Source organism: Tachysurus vachellii, chromosome 17, assembly GCF_030014155.1.
Source record: "Tachysurus vachellii isolate PV-2020 chromosome 17, HZAU_Pvac_v1, whole genome shotgun sequence".
NCBI classification, from domain to species: domain Eukaryota; kingdom Metazoa; phylum Chordata; class Actinopteri; order Siluriformes; family Bagridae; genus Tachysurus; species Tachysurus vachellii.
In genome coordinates this window covers 12548706-12567055 of record NC_083476.1, presented here as the reverse complement: position 1 = coordinate 12567055, position 18350 = coordinate 12548706, and the positions used below count along the sequence as shown (strand labels likewise).

At 37.2% G+C, this 18350-nt stretch overlaps 1 protein-coding gene across 1 annotated transcript in view; it reads right to left on the bottom strand.

Annotated features, from left to right (window-relative positions):
- si:dkey-1d7.3 (transmembrane protein 132D) overlaps positions 1-15763 on the bottom strand; it is a 41177-nt gene extending 25414 nt beyond the window's left edge. Inside the window, exons 1-2 of the mRNA XM_060891580.1 lie at positions 15688-15763; positions 10813-11671 (exon numbers count right to left, since the gene is read on the bottom strand). Of these exons, the coding sequence (XP_060747563.1) occupies positions 10813-11671; positions 15688-15763 (935 nt within the window). The remainder of the gene's footprint in view (positions 1-10812; positions 11672-15687) is intronic.
- Positions 15764-18350: the final 2587 nt, after the last annotated feature.

Sequence of the window (18350 nt, the reverse complement as noted above, 5' to 3'; positions counted from 1 at the left end):
AAGAGTCTGTTACTTTCATGTTGTTATTAAAATTAACACAAAAACAAGTGACTGAGGCCAATAAAAATAAAGTTTATATCAAGATACAGCCAATGATACAGACGTTGACCCAAAATACACAATTAACTCAACAACAAATGAAAGAAGAAAGAGAAAGAAAAAGAATATGTGCATGTTTTGAAAAGGCCAAAACAAGTACAAACCTTATCTTAATTGACAAAATATGGAATGACCCAGAAAGGGATGTTTCAGCAGCAGCAGACTTTTTATCAGACCTTTTGATCTTTTGATATGTAATAGTAATTACAACATACCTTATGTCCAGGATTGTGGTGCAACTGAAATTCTACACTGTGCTAGTTTTAAACTTTTCTCACCCTTTGATTTCTGTCCAACAGGAGCAATCACACGCAATGAGAGACATCCTTATACCTAATGCAATACTGTGCATGTTTTATGTATGTGGCAAATAAAATTTCAATTTAAATTTGACATGTTATTAAATTTCTAATGTGAATATTCAGTTTCTGTCTTGGTTATAAAGCAAGATTTACCAATATGAGTCTGAAATCTGATTCTGAACATTGAACACGCCAAAACATAGGACAAAAACCTATGTGGTTTCTCAGCAACAGACAGGAAGTAAAAGTGTTTATAATTACAACATCATATTAATGGTCACGTCGCAACACCAACGCATAAATTCTGCACGTGTTCACTTTGCAGTCTATACACGCACACATTTTTTCAGCCACACTAATGAATTACTCTGTCTGTGAGACGGTGAGAGTCAGAGAGACAGGAATAGAGCAAGGGAAGCAGGGAGGAGTGGAGACAAAGAGAGAAAAAGGGAGAAAGAGTGAGGGAGTGCGTCGGGTACGTGTGGCCTATTTTCAGCCCAAAGAACAAGCTCTGGATGATAAATAGAGAGAGGCTTCGGCTGAATGGGAAATGAGGATCATGATGGAAGAAATCCCCAATACGAATCAATGACTACTGCATCTAATGTGCTTGTTGTTGTGCATTTACTTTTTATATTTTAAATACATTTAAGACTTATGCTTTTCTGCTTTAACTTGAAGGGAGAAACTGAAGCTGTACTTCAACGTTTTCAACCAGAGGATATATTTCTATGAATAACTGCACATTTACTTGAGCAAAGAATTTGGGTTCTTTTATTAAAATAAAAAATACCAAGCAACACAAACAAGAAAACTGAGAGAATTATTATTATTATTATCATCATCATCATCATCATCATCATTATTATATTATTATTATTGTTGTTATTATTATTTTAAAAAAGACAGCATCAAATCTTTAAGGGAAAAATGAAAGAAATCCGTTTTCTGACTTAAACCTAATTAATGAGCTGCTTTCAATCTAAAAAATATTTGGAAAAGTTTCTTATTCAGCTGCTACTCATGCTTTGTGTGTTTAATTTAGAATACTTTCTAACGCTTGAGTTTTAATTTCTGTTATTTGCTAATTATTATACTAATTATCAACAGGGTTAATATTAATTAATAGTATGCAGTGACTTAGATTTGGTCATTTTGTATAACTAACTAAACAGGGTTATCATTATTGTACTGGGTCTGCAGAGTGATGCAACTAAAAAAGCAATGCCTTGCTATCAGTGAACTGTGAGTTTATATCCCCATGATGACACACCTGTCTGTGGCTGGCAGTGCAGGAAATCATAAATGGAATGATGGCATTACACACGAGGTGGAAGTGATGCAGATGATAGCTTGTAGATAATGGACCACTGTGTGTTGCTGTTGCTGTAGTAAAATAATGAGTAATGGTGTGGTGTGGTGAAGCAGAGTTATTGTTACAATTGCTGCATGCTTCTGGAACAGACTTACTAATCTTTATTGATAGCATAACTGGTGATTTTTGCAGGAAAATGAATTTTGAAGTCTAGAGAAACATTGTGTCTGCCAATTTACAAAGAAATGCATATAATTGCAGCAGGACAATGACCCGAAACACACTGCCAACACAACAAAAGTCTTAATCAGGGAAAAAAGCAGAAGGTTTTAGAACGGCCAAGTCATTCACCAGACCTTAACGTAACTGAGCATGCATTTCACATTATTAACCTTTCTTTTTTTATCCCAATGTAAGTTAAAAAACCAAAAAAACCTAAATGTAGATTGATGGTTGAAAATGTCAGTGATATCCAATCAAAATGAAATCCACAACACTTTAAAATAAAAGGTTCTGTGTCATTTCTGAATCCACTGTGATTTGCAGTTGCACTACTGTCAGAATTGCAGCTACAGAAAATGAATCAATAAGTAATGGCCAATCAGGATCCAAGAATCTATAATCCAGTGTTGTGGTATAAGTATAGCTATATAATTGTACAGTCTGCTTTCTCTTTCTTGTATGGTCCATTCAGGATCTTACACTGTTCCAACTATCAAGGATGGTCTTAACGCAATTAAACATCAATTATTCAGCAATTTCCCAACATACGCTCTGCATTCGGCACGTTTCATATTCAGCATTTATATTCATATTCTTGCCTTTATTCACCATACTAAAGTGGTTATGCACACACTTTCTACTCCTTCATTTTTCCCTTAATATAACTCTGTTGAATATGTATGATTACTACAGAATTAGATGAGAGACTACAGATAAGAAATTCAAAGCCTGTTTAACTCAGAAAGTGTAAGGGCAACTTATGAACAAAACAGAATAATTATAATTTTTATAAAGCACAAATTTAAGTTTTAATCCTTTAATTAAATTAAATATATAACTATTTAATCATTTGCCTTTTAATACTTAGTTGTATAGCTCTTTATTATTATTATTATTATTAGTAGTAGTAGTAGTAGTAGTAGTAGTATGTACAGGGTGGAGAGATGAGATTTAAGCATACTAGAGTATTTCTAGAAAATTTCTGTTAATTTGTTTTTGTTTACTGACATCACTAAATTATGGTGGCCGAGAAGTGCAAAACAAATTAACAAATCGGAAAACACAATAACAAATCCGAAAACACATTAACAAATCCGAAAACAAATTAACAAACCAGAAAACAAATTGACAAATCCGAAAACAAATTAACAAATCCGAAAACACATTAACAAATCCGAAAACAAATTAACAAATCCGAAAACAAATGAACAAATCTGAAAACAAATGAACAAATCCGAAAACAAATTAACAAACCAGAAAACAAATTGACAAATCCGAAAACAAATTAACAAATCCGAAAACACATTAACAAATCCGAAAACAAATGAACAAATCTGAAAACAAATGAACAAATCTGAAAACACAACGACAAGTCAGACAACCCGGAAACGGTAGTGTATCATTTTTGAATGAAAACTTACCGATCATTGGACAAGACACCTGTCACTCAAGATATACAGGTATGGAATCTTATGTGTAATGTGTAAAGTTCTCCGTTTAAATATAAGAAAATAACAGAATTAATCCACAGTAATCCATTCCATCCATCCATTCCAACTTTTCCCTGTGGCAGACTGTTGAACTTCATTTATACCTTGAGTGACAGGTGTCTTGTCCAATGATCGATACGTGTTCCAATCACAAACTATACCAACCTCTTCCGGGTTGTCTGAATTGTTGTTGTGTTTTCGGATTTGTTAATGTGTTTCGTGCAACGATTCAGACAATCCAGAAAAGGTAGGTATACAGGGAGTGCAGAATTATTAGGCAAATGAGTATTTTGACCACATCATCCTCTTTATGCATGTTGTCTTACTCCAAGCTGTATAGGCTCGAAAGCCTACAACCAATTAAGCATATTAGGTGATGTGCATCTCTGTAATGAGAAGGGGTGTGGTCTAATGACATCTACACCCTATATCAGGTGTGCATAATTATTAGGCAACTTCCTTTCCTTTGGCAAAATGGGTCAAAAGAAGGACTTGACAGGCTCCGAAAAGTCAAAAATAGTGAGATATCTTGCAGAGGGATGCAGCACTCTTAAAATTGCCAAGCTTCTGAAGCGTGATCATCGAACAATCAAGCGTTTCATTCAAAATAGTCAACAGGGTCGCAAGAAGCGTGTGGAAAAACCAAGGCGCAAAATAACTGCCCATGAACTGAGAAAAGTCAAGCGTGCAGCTGCCAAGATGCCACTTGCCACCAGTTTTGCCATATTTCAGAGCTGCAACATCACTGGAGTGCCCAAAAGCACAAGGTGTGCAATACTCAGAGACATGGCCAAGGTAAGAAAGGCTGAAAAACGACCACCACTGAACAAGACACACAAGCTGAAACGTCAAGACTGGGCCAAGAAATATCTGAAGACTGATTTTTCTAAGGTTTTATGGACTGATGAAATGAGAGTGAGTCTTGATGGGCCAGATGGATGGGCTCGTGGCTGGATCGGTAAAGGGCAGAGCGCTCCAGTCTGACTGAGACGCCAGCAAGGTGGAGGTGGAGTACTGGTTTGGGCTGGTATCATCAAAGATGAGCTTGTGGGGCCTTTTCGGGTTGAGGATGGGGTCAAGCTCAACTCCCAGTCCTACTGCCAGTTTCTGGAAGACACCTTCTTCAAGCAGTGGTACAGGAAGAAGTCTGCATCCTTCAAGAAAAACATGATTTTCATGCAGGACAATGCTCCATCACACGCGTCCAAGTACTCCACAGCGTGGCTGGCAAGAAAGGGTCTAAAAGAAGAAAAACTAATGACATGGCCTCCTTGTTCACCTGATCTGAACCCCATAGAGAACCTGTGGTCCATCATCAAATGTGAGATTTACAAGGAGGGAAAACAGTACACCTCTCTGAAGAGTGTCTGGGAGGCTGTGGTTGCTGCTGCACGCAATGTTGACGGTGAACAGATCAAAACACTGACAGAATCCATGGATGGCAGGCTTTTGAGTGTCCTTGCAAAGAAAGGTGGCTATATTGGTCACTGATTTGTTTTTGTTTTGTTTTTGAATGTCAGAAATGTATATTAGTGAATGTTGAGATGTAATATTGGTTTCACTGGTGAAAATAAATAATTGAAATGGGTATATATTTGTTTTTTGTTAAGTTGCCTAATAATTATGCACAGTAATAGTCACCTGCACACACAGATATCCTCCTAAAATAGCTAAAACTACAAACAAACTAAAAACTACTTCCAAAAATATTCAGCTTTGCTATTAATGAGTTTTTTGGGTTCATTGAGAACATGGTTGTTGTTCAATAATAAAATTAATCCTCAAAAATACAACTTCCCTAATAATTCTGCACTCCCTGTAGTTTGTGAATGGAAACTTACCCATCATTGGACAAGACACCTGTCATTCAAGATATACAGGTGAATGAAAGGTGTCTCGTCCGATGATCGGTAAGGTTCCATTGTTGTCTGACTTGTCGTTGTGTTTTCGGATTTGTTATTGTGTTTTCGGATTTGTTAATTTGTTTTCGGATTTGTTCATGTGTTTTCTGATTTGTTAATTGGTTTTCGGAATTTGTTAATTTGTTTTCGGATTTGTTAATTTGTTTTCAAATTTGTTCATGTTTTTGGATTTGTTAATTTGTTTTCAGATTTGTTAGTGTTTTCGATTTGTTCATTTGTTTTCAGATTTGCTAATGTGTTTTCGGATTTGTTAATTTGTTTTGCACTTCTCGGCCACCGTACTAAATGCCAAACTCAAGTCTAATATCTAAATGTCTAAACAGCCACAAATCTTTCAACCACAGTACTTTTCAACCATCCCTTATAATATCCACCATAACCCCGGTGGTCTGGACTCAATCTTGGAGAGAGGAGTGAAGTGGAGCAAAAGGTTTTCCCAGGATCAAATCAGTCTCGGTGAGAATCTGGGCTGCACTCATGCTTAACCCTGCTCTGAACAGTGATGTCCACTGGAGAGGACAGAGGGATATTAAGGCTAGAATTTCAGTCCTTCTTAGATGTACATATGGTAAACAAGAAAAAATAATCTGGTTTCATATCTGTAGACCACTGTTGGCACCAAACAGTGACTCAAACCTGTCAAAAGTTTTTAGGAAGAAAGTAACATTCTTGGCTTATTCCTGTACATTTTTGGACAGGCATTGTCTTTAAAAGCATCTCATATCTCTGTCACATCAATTTGTAGAAGAACAAGATTATGTTGCTACTTGCTGCATCAGTCAAAACGCATAAAGCAAAGCATTCTCAGAGACAGCCCTTTGTCATCTGTCATCTGTCCTCATCCTCCTCTACCTTTCAGCAGCGTTTGATACGGTCAACCATAAGAATCTCTTGTCCACCTGAGTCTTGGAATTTGTGGATCAGCATGGAAATGGTTTGTTTCCTACCTGGAAGGTCGCTTATATCACATAACATGGAGGGCAGTGACATCTGCTACATGTAGACTCTCCACTAATGTCCCACAGGGTTCAGTACTCGGTCCTCTGCTTTTCTCCCTATATACAGTACTCACTCTCTTGGTAAAATTATTTTCTCACACCGGTTCTCTTACCACTGTTATTCTGATGATACACAACTTTACACTTTCACTTTCGTTCACTTACTCGCTACTTTACACTTAAATGGAACTTAACTAAACTTCACTAAAATTAACGAACTTAACTGAAATTCTCTTAATTGAACTTAATTGCTACAATTTCTGTTTTCTTTACATTAATTTTGCTTAATTTTCTTCATCTCTTTTCTCTTCACTTGTTTTTGCCTTTTTTGTCACTCTTTCCTCACTAACATCTGCCAGTCGTTTTAATAAAAACCTGTCCGGTCGGCATATCAGATGCGGTGTAGTCGCACAAGTTAAAATTTTTTAACGGATCCAACGCTCAAAACGGATCTGAAAATTACGGATCCGCAGATGGTCGGCACCTCACGCAGCCCCTTTACGACTCTCCATAGGAAATGAATGACTTCCGGTTTATTGGCTGTCGTTTGTCGTATGCAGTGGAAAGGCGGCTTTCTCGTATCTCAAAAATTTGCTCAGATCCCAAGGCAGAAATTTGGTCGAATCACAGCTCATATCTCAAAAAATTTGTACAGTATGTCAAAGCACTCGTATCTCGAGTTATCACTGAATAAGTGTAGTTGGTCTGCCACGGATAATGTACGCTATGTGGCTAAATGTATGTGGACTTTCCATAATTAGCGGTCTAGTCCATGCTTATTACTATTTGACAATACTCCAGTACACAATGTGAGGTCCATATCTACAGATTGTACTGTATTTTTACCCATGTTAATGTTGAAGATCTTAAGCAGCCTTTAATTGGAATTGGAACGCTGACTGTTCACTAGGCCTTTTCACTCTATATCACTGCTTGACCTCAATAATGCTCTAAAGTCCAAAGTCTAGTGAAAAGCCTTTCCTGAAGAGTGGAAGTTATTATAACAGCAAAGTGCAGACTACATGTTAATGCCCATGGTTTGAAGGCCCACATGGATGTGATGGTGAGATGTCAACATACTTTTTGCCATGTAGTGTAGCTACTGTAAATGAAAATGTAAAACTACATCACTCAAAACATTTTTGCATAAACAGGATGTGAATGCAGATGCAAATGATAACATGCTCCATGTTAGTAATACATCACTGTATTTATTACTGATGTAGTAAGGTACTGATTGATGGAGTGCTGTAATGAAGTGGAATTTCTCTTACTACCCTGATGTTGATTATTCATTCATTAATTTTCTACCGCTTATCCAAACTATCTCGGGTCACGGGGATTATCTGTAAATAATCAACATCATTGGCATGAGTTTTGTTTATTTCCTGTATTTGACTCTGACCTGGGGGGCACGGTGGCTTAGTGGTTAGCACGTTCGCCTCAACAACTACATTTAATTACAGTTAAAACCAAACTCAAGTCATTACTATAAAAATGCTAATGTATTATAATGTCAGAACCTCTGTTTTATAAAATAACACCTCCTGACCATTGAGAAATTAACAACAATTAGAAAATATTTTACAGAATTTATATACATTGCCCTCATAGCTCCAAGGCTCCACTTCACTCAACAAATACGAATCAGCTGATCAACTGGATTTGAGGAATAAGGGACACTATGGGTCAGGAGTTATAATATTCTTGTTCTTGTCATTAAATAAACTACAAAGAGCCTCATAAACCAACAATTGGCTTTATTTGTTTTAATCCATCAAAATAAAACAGTTTTCACTCATCTGTGCCTGTGTGCTGGGGTTGTGAAGAACAGATTGTGCTGTGTGCTTTTGCACAACACAGCACCTTCTCTAATGAGTTCATCTCTGCCCAAAGGAGTCGAGCAATTATTGGCTATTTGTTTCCTTGCTTCATTAAGTTGATGCATTATTTATGGGGGAGAAACCTCACACGCACAGATTAATGAAACATTATGAAATAAAGTGCTGCCAAATAATTTTCTCCATTCTTTTTCTGTTTATGGAACGGTGACTTTTAAAATGATAAGTTATAAAAATTAATTGAGCTTGGAATTAATGTGTCAAGATTTGTGTTTAAGATAGAAGTATAAGATACTCTGAGTTATAAAGTGGAAAGGTTGAAGGAAGCCACATTGAGGCTTTCAGAACATTCTGAAAGTACTGGAACAGCTAGGTCATTTCCTGAATCAATCAATCAATCAATCAATCAATCAATCAATCTATCAATCTATCTATCTATCTATCTATCTATCTATCTATCTATCTATCTATCTATCTATCTATCGCCCTTGCAGAACCCAGAAGACATTGGGGTTTCAGATCAAAAGATAATAAATCAGAATTTCAGCTTTTGCTTCCTGTTATTTTGATATTCGGTAGCCCTCCAAATTTTTAGTTGAGCAAAAATATTGGAACAGATAGTCTTAAAGTACAACAGAGTAAATCTCCCTTGCCTGCAATAACAGCAGCAAGTGCGCAACCCAGGGACATCACTAAACTGTTGCATTCATCTTGATTGCATCAGTTTGGATGATTGTAATATCTTCAGCGCTGCTCTGTGGAGGTTGCTGCTGAGACCATTGGCTGTTTTCAAAGCTGTCACAATGTTTCTTTCATCAACGCTGTTGCTTTCCTTGCCCAGTCTGTTGCATGTCTTCTTGTTAGTATACCAGTGGTTTCTTTCTTTTTCAGGACATTCCACATTGTTGTGTTGACTATGCACATTGCTTGTACAATGGCCTGACCAACCCTTTTCCAAAAAGGTTAGGTAGTAACATCTTCCAATAATGGAATGATACATTTACAAAATATCAATCATCAATTCCTTATTATGCAATGTAAGAGTGAATAAAGCATTGCCATAGCACAGGTAAAAAGTTGGCAGTTGCAGGCAGAGTTGAACAGGAATATCCATAATGAAATTGAAAGAAACAGGTCAGAGTCACTCACTCACTCACTCATTTCTACCGCTTATCCAAACTACCTCGGGTCACGGGGAGCCTGTGCCTATCTCAGGCGTCATCGGGCATCAAGGCAGGATACACCCTGGACGGAGTGCCAACCCATCGCAGGGCACACACACACACTCTCATTCACTCACGCAATCACACACTACGGACAATTTTCCAGAGATGCCAAACAACCTACCATGCATGTCTTTGGACCGGGGGAGGAAACCGGAGTACCCGGAGGAAACCCCCGAGGCACGGGGAGAACATGCAAACTCTACACACACAAGGCGGAGGCGGGAATCGAACCCCCAACCGTGGAGGTGTGAGGCGAACGTGCTAACCACTAAGCCACCGTGCCCCCCAGGTCAGAGTCAAATACATAAAATAAACAAAACTCAAAAAAACAAGCAAAGCAATGCACAAATACAATGAACATGAATTTCCATGGAACTATTCAATGAAAATTTCAATGAAATAGCAGAGTATACATAGATAAAGTAGGACAGATCAGGGGTACACAATAGAGGAACAAATGAATGACAGGACAGGTGGTGATGACATGAAAACCAAAACACAAGCACATAACATTTGTGACGATGGTAATCATTAGTTGCATTCTGCTGGTGGTGGCAAGAGGTTGAGAAAGTAAGCCCAGATGTCTTCTGATGGACCCCTAGACATCCCAAAGCAAAATGAGAGACACAAGGTTCTCCAGAAGGCCCTGGATCTCCCCTTGGGTCTGATGAATATGGTGATATGCCTGATAGACTCTTTAGCTTAGAGTATAGTCCCATCAGGGGCGTCTTTACAACTGGCTCTTTTTAATTCAGACTGTCCAACAAAGCATCTATCTGAGGATCTCCCAAATTGTTAAAGTGTTTACTCTATCACAGAGAGTACTGGGCCCAGCAACCTTGCCTTATATAACCTATTATTTCTGCTACCTGTCCTAGCCTTCAGGACATGACCATACATAAAACATAAGTATAAAGATTGATTTGTAAACAGAGAACTTTTTCTGAAATCTAAGTTTCTGCTTCTCCACCACAGACTACAACATTGCTGCTTCTGACTTGATCTGCCGTTCTCATAGTGCTTTTCCAGCACTCATAATACAATAATAATTGATTTTAGATAACAAATATCATGCTGATTCTGTATCACATTGCCAAATCAGGTATCAGGCCTTTCTTCTATACAGATCTTTTATAGAGATTTTTGGTTTTTACCTTTATTCCCACTCTACCCAGAACATTAGTGAAACGTGACCACAATGGAAGCACCTCAGACCAGATTTGAGTGGGTGGTACTTTCTCAGTACAGCAGTGACACAGATATGGTGGTGTGTGCAATGTATGAATAACTTTTTCAGGTTTCTAAGCACCTCAGTGCCACCACTGGGTTGAAAAACAGTCCCCAACCAGTCAAAAATAAATCCAACCAACAGCAGCCCTGTAGTTAAAAGTGCTCACCTGAGAATGAAACGCTCTATCTGGGAGCTACTGGACAAAAAGACATAGAAGGTGGCCATGCCTGTAGTCTTCAGGGGTTTAGAAGAAGTCTGGATTATCACAGCACCACCCAGACGCAGGCGCATGAACATGGGGTTCCCTGGAGGTGAACGCAAGAGATTTACATTGCCAACTTTCTTTAGTATCGATCTGTATTGCTGTCCAGTTGTATCCTCCTGAGTTGGACTATGCCACTGCTTGCTGTCTTGAGGAATACACTGGCTGGTTGGACTGGGCCTGGTCTGATAGTAAATCTCTACAGTAGTCCCGTGTGAAAAATCTCTGTGCTCTTTGCTGGATCTGGCACTTGCTGGACTAAACCATGCTGGCTCAGGCCTTAACTTGGCCAAACAGAAGCCTCCATTTTCAGATATAGAGCAGGTCCCTCTGATCTCTTGTGATTTCCAGAAGGCATGTGCTGTAACACAAATGTACCCCTTGTTACTCCACCCTGGACTGACTCGACTTGACAAATCCATCATGTCTTCAGTTTTGTTTGTTGCATAAAACAACAGATGAATAATGGGGGATGCAGAACGCACCTGACGAGCCAGTGTGAAGGCTCTGACCCTGGGACCAGTGTTAATCAACTCTAGAGGAATGGACTGTTCTACAGACATGGGCCCAAAGCTGATGTTGATGGTAGGCTTGCCAGCGAGCCCAGTGATGATGAAGGGTTGTTTCTGTGATTGTTGTGTATAGTTTTCCATTGAGGCCTGACTGATGTCTTTCAGAAAGAAATGATCTGCATTGAGTATCTGGTAGGTCAGTGCTGGTGGAGGGGTTCTTAGGTCTTCTGATAACTCCTCCACCTTTGCTCCTACAGAAGACCATGAATTAGAATCAGTAAACAAATGCTGTTTGATATTTCAGGGGATACATTTTTGCACTCCAAAAAGGCACTCACAAAGGTATAATGGTATTTTAGGTCAAATCATGTTAAGGTAAATTACAGTTAATTTCCAAACCATACACCTAAAACAAATTTTGAGAACACCTACATTAATATTCTCTAACTGGTTTATTTTTTAGGAACCCGGTACATCTGCTCATTCAGGCAAATACAGTGGTGTGAAAAAGTGTTAGCCACTTTCTGATTTTTTATTTTTTTGCATGTTTGTCACACTTTAATGTTTCAGAGCTAATATTAAATATTAGGCAAAGATAATACAAGTAAACACGACATGAAGTTTTTAAATTTATTGATTAGTAAGCAAAAACAAAATCCAAACCTACATGGCCCTGTGTAAAAAAGTGCTTGCCCCTAAACCTACAGTAATAACTGCTTGGGCCATCCTTAGCAGCAAGAAGTGCAATCAAGCGTTTGTGATAACTTGCAATGAGTCTGTTACAGCACTGTGGAGAAATTTTGGTCCACTCATATTTGCAGAATTGTTGTAATTCAGCCACATTGGAGGGTTTTCGAGCATTAACCACCTTTTTAAGGTCATGCCACAGCATCTCAATAGGATTCAGGTCAGGACTTTGACTAGGCCTCTCCAAAGTCTTCATTTTGTTTTTCTTTAACCATTCAGAGGTGGACTTGCTGGTGTGTTTTGGATCATTGTCCAGCTGCAGAACCCAAGTTCGCTTCAGCTTGAGGTCACGAACAGATGGCCGCACGTTGTCCTTCGGGATTTTTTGGTAGACAGCAGAATTTATGGTTCCATTTATCACAGCAAGTCTTCCAGGTCCTGAAGCAGCAAAACTTTGTCAGTCAGGATTTATTGAAGTGATTTCTTGATTGTGAACAGGTGTGGCAGTAATCAGGCCTGTGTGTGGCTAGAGAAATGGAACTCAGGTGTGATAAACCACAGTTAAGTTATGTTTTAACATGGAGCAAACACTTTTTCACAAAGGACCATGTTGGTTTGGATTTTGTTTTCCCTTAATAATAAAAAAATTATATTTAAAAAGTATTTAAATTTGTTTGATGACCTGAAACATTGAAGTGTGACAAACGTGCAAAAAAATAAAAAATCAGGAAGGGGCCAACACTTTTTCACACCACTCTATCTAATCAGTTAAACATGAGACATGCATAACATCATGTAGGCATGATAAAAGAGCTTCAGTTAATATTTACATCAAACATAAGGATGGGGGTAAATGTAATCTTAGTGACTTTAACCACAGCATGACATGGCTATGTATTTCACTCTCACTCACTCTCTCACTCATTTTCTACCGCTTATCCGAACTACCTCGGGTCACGGGGAGCCTGTGCCTATCTCAGGCGTCGTAGGGCATCAAAGCAGGATACACAATGGATGGAGTGCTATGTATTTCAGAAACTGCTAATTTCCTGAGATTTTCACACACAATACTGTAGGTTTTAAACTGAATGGTGAGTAAAAAAAATGGAATAGACCAACCCTCTACAACATGCAATTCAATATGTTTAACTTAAGATTGTTGGGGCCTGTTAGCTCTGCTACCCAATTTATACCAACTGGCCTCTTAAATATATAAACACCTTGGAAAACAAGACTAAAGGAATTGGGAGAATGAAACTAGATATTTTAAACGAGTATAATCGCTTGATAAATGTTAGAGGATTGTGTGAGAGTGTGCAGACGTTTTGAGTTCCCCCTAAATATAAGCAAGTGTTTTATGTGACTGTAACTAAAATCCTAATTAACAGCAATTAAACCATGAAAATGTGCTATATTTGATGTAATATTCAATGATGAAATTTTGCTTGTCAGTCCAGGAAGAAGTCATATCCTTTGTGCCTATTAGTTTTAGTAAAGAACAACTGGATTTTGAGAAACCCTTCACACTTTCAAAAATGGAGGTCAGCCTTTGTGTATTTAAGTGTAAATGAAAAAGGTGTCCCTGTTAGTTCCAGTAAAAAAAGTGCCGCTTCTGTTTCTGTCAATGTAGTGATGAAGGCATGAATTCTGTGCCCATCAGCTACAGCGAAGGAAGTCTGGCCTTTCATCAGTCCCACTGAAGGGGGTGTGGCCTTCGTGCCACATTTTTCATTTTTCACAGACTTCCTGGTGTATTATTCAGTCATCTTCAATCTTATTCAGACTGTAAATGTTGTCACAGGGTAAAAAAATTCATTCCCTTATAACACAAACACCATACACTCCCCAGAGCCTCACTCTGGAACTATGAAAGAGGATTTCTTCATATGCAGCCCCCTCAGAGAGCAGGGGGAAAAGCAGTCATAAACGCTCTTATCAGGTGTTCAGAGCCTCAAGACAAGCAGCATGCCAAATCCCTTCTTGAGAAGACACTTAGCCAGAGACACTGAGGGTTCATCTTGACACTGCGCTTCTTTGATGTTGTATTGTTGTTTCAGAAAGGCTTTCCCATGTGTTATACAATCCATCGAAATATATTACACATTGTTTTTGTCTCATCACTTTTACTGTCATCACTTCTAAGAAAACTCCATGTATTAAAAATTAATCGGCATCACATACAACTGCAAATGATCAATGGTGCACTGATTTACAAAGCACATATTTTAATATGTTTTTCACATTATGCCACATACTCTGCATTAATCTGATGTTATCCGATGTTATATTTAATTTAGTGGTATGGCAACGGACGAAGATGTCCTTTTGGCCAGAAAAACAGCATCAAGGCTTTATCGGTGCTGGATAGACAACTTGAATTTCCACTCTATTATTCAGGTTATCTCTGAACCAGAACAGCCGCACACCTCAATGACACACTGCTAATCCGTTTGATGAACCTTCCTACTGGCTTCATATCGATTTTAATGCTATGAGGTTAACAAATAAATCCTGTCTCTAAGCTGGGGATGGAAATCCCATGCGGACTCAAAGTAGGTTAATGGCTACAGCTGCAGGGGTGAAGCACACTAACTAGTGAGTACAAGGTTGTCCGAGTATATTAGGCCAAGGTCTGGGTTCCAACTGCATCTAATTATCACTCTGATCAATGGCTAATCTTATGTTTTTGATGATTTACACTGCCATGAGTCAGAATCACAATGTTTTTACACTCGTGTAGGATATTACCTACAGTATAACACTGCCTGTTCACTAGCAATATCCAGATGATTGGTCCCCAACCTTTGTAGACTACAGACCGGTTTCATAGTAAGACATCATTTCATAGAACAGCAGGTCGGGGCTGGGTGGTTAAAATATAATTACACAATGAGCATAACAAGTGACTGAAACAGTGCATCCAGAGGAATAGACGGATGTTATTAAACCAGAATAAGTCTTTTCAAAATAAAGCGTCTTTTAGAGTGTAATTGTCAATAAAACAGAAATACATTTTTTTTTTTGGCCCGGTACCAATTGACCCATTGACCAGCACCAGTCTGCAGCCCGGTGGTTGGGGAGCACTGATTTATAAATATGTGTATGGCTAAGGTTTTTATAAAAAAAACTTCCTTTTGTCAGAAGATTTGTACATAATGTTTATAAATGTGCTTACACGGTCAATGTTACACATCTTGAAATACTATTTTTGTTATATAAAGTTTTGCTTTTGGTAATTGTTTGCTGAAATAAAACTGTTTTCCTTGATAAAAATTCCTTGAATACAGATACTACACATAAGCCTGTTTAGCTTCTGGAAAACTGTGACATTTATACTGTTTGTTTTATAATGTATTATATATAATGTAAGTTGAATATGTACATTAATTAAATTAATTAATTTAATAGCACCAATAATCTGCTATTTTCTTTAAATCAGGATTTCAAATCTTATTATTGTTCTTGTGGTTATTATTCTGTATTAATGCAAACTGTATCAGACATTTCTAAATTTACAAAAGCTCGTAAATAAGAAAATTGTGCAATCAATTTAATATTAATTTGTAAAGGAAACACTTACCTTTGATTATTGTAGCAAGGCACATGGCCATGGTGATTTGCAGCATCATCATTGGCAAAAACTCTGTGCTTAACATCACTACAAACTCCAAGCTACAAAACAGTTAAATGCAGTGACCATGAAGCTCACTGGCTCCTAAAACCCACCATTACCATTGTGCAGACAGAGGACTGTGCAACACTCTTCACCCTGTGGAGCCAAACATCCTGTTTCAGGATTATCCCTTTAGGCTGAATGCCTCTGTGGAGTCACATGATCTGGATCAAATAAAACAGAAAAGTACTTCAAGAACAGCAATAATAATAATAATAATAATAATAATAATAATAATAATAATAATAATAATAATAATAATAATAATAATAATAATAATAATAATAATAATAATCATAATAATAATAATAATGATGATGTTGATAATAATAATAACAACAACAACAACAACAACAACAATAATAATAATAATAATAATAATAATAATAATAATAAAATTGTACAAATGGTAATGAATTAATTCACACTAAGATCTCATCCACAAGTCTATTTTTGGTGCAAACTAGTTTAAAAAAAAATCAGGACTGCTTTTCTTTCCTTCTTAGATAAGAATCTGAACAAAAATGGGACTGGGAAACATTTTCATAGATGCTACATTCAATAAATTATTTGATTTGGTAATCCACTTTAGAATTTCCAAACCCTACTTCTGGAGAATGTTATGAAATTACTTTATGTGAAAAACTCTCTCTTTTTATTACTGTGGAATATTGGAGTTGTAGAAAAAATATGGGTAGAAGAACATTTCTTACTGGTGGTTTTGTGTGTTGGCTCCATGTGAGCAGGGAAACTCCACAACTAATTACAGTGTCTTCATCTCCTTCAGGCCCCAATTACATGTACATACCCCTGTGTTAATGAGGCATGTTGTACACATTTCAAAAAATAATATGCAGTGAAATCTAGTTGTACTGAAGAGAGGCCATGACTTTATCTGCTGGCTTTTTGATTAAAAAAGTGATATTAAAATAAATAAATAAATAATAATAAATATTTAATGCCGTAAGACAACTGCGCCCCCTACTGACTGTGGCTATAAATAGAATAAACCAACATTTCTCAATAAATACACACTATGATTATATTTGTTAAATATTTATTAGAATTTAAATAAAACTTTAAAGTGACAGATTTTATTTTCGACCTCAATATAACGCATGTTCAATGAGGTATAAAAATTGTATTCAATAAGAAACAAAAATTAAAATGAGTAATGTAATTAATCCCAGTGGTGAAGGAAGTTATATACTTTGTCACTTGAAAGTTTGTGAACCCTTTAAAATTCCTATATTTCTACATAAATATGACCCAAAACTTAAAAGTAAACAAAGTGAACGCAATCAAACAAATGAGCCAAAAATATTATACTTCTTCATTTAATTATTGATAAAAATAATCCAGCATTACATACAGTATCTGTGACTTGCAAAAGTATGTGAACCTTTTCTTTCAGTATAATAAGCAATAACTGCAAGTAAATATTCTGGTAACTTTTGATCACTTCTGCACAACAGCTTGGAAGAATTGTCCTCACACAAACTGCTTGTTTCAGGTCCTTCCACAATTGTTATTTGGATTAAAGTCAGGACATAATCATTCTTTGGGAGACAGACTTGAGTGCTTGTGTTTCCTGTCTTGGTGTATGACCCATTTTCTCTTGAGATTCAGTTCATGGACAGATGTCTTGCCATGTTCACTGATCACTGGCATAATTCTGAATTCATTGTTCCATCAATGATGGCAAGCTGTCCTGGCCCAGATGTAGCAATACAGGCCCAAAGCATGATTCTACCACCACCATGTTTCACAGAAGGTATAAGGTTCTTATGCTGGAATTCAGTATTTTCCTTTCTCCAAAAATAATGCTTCACATTTTAAGTTTAACAGTTTAATAGTCCACATGATCTTTAGCAAACTTCTTTTTGGAGAGTAGTGGCTTTCTCCTTGCAACTCTGCCTTGCACACCAAGGTTGTTCAGTGTTCATGAACATTAACATAAGCCAATGTACCAAAGGCCTTTATTTGCTTGGAAGTTACCATGGGCTCCTTTCTGACCCAACAGACTATTACATGTCTTCCTTTGGGGGTTATCTTTGATGGTTCCTACATCTTTAGAGAAGATTTTGTAACCTTTTCCAGCCCAATGAGAAAAAATAACTTCTTTTCTTAGGTCCTCAGAAATCTCACTAGTTTTTGCCATAATCCACTTCCACAAACGTGCGTCATGAACATCAGATTTTGATAGATCTCTGTTCTTTAAATAAAATAGGGAACTTACAGAGACCTAATTGTCAACCCATTGACTGAAATTGACAGATGGACTCTAATTTTACCGTGAAATTAAGTAATAATTCTAGAGTTTCTCATACTTTTGCTTCTTGAAGGTGTATAATATTGGAACATTTTCCTGAATAAAAAAATGACCAAGTATATTATATTTGTCTGATTTGTTTGACTGGGTTCACTTTGTCTGCTTTTGGTGTGAAAATGATGATGTTTTGGGATGTTTTTTTGTATAGGAAATTTAAAGGGTTCACAAACGTTCAAGCGACACTGTATGTGAAGAAGCAATGACAAATAAGTCAAAAGGTTTGTTGTGATGTATCGAT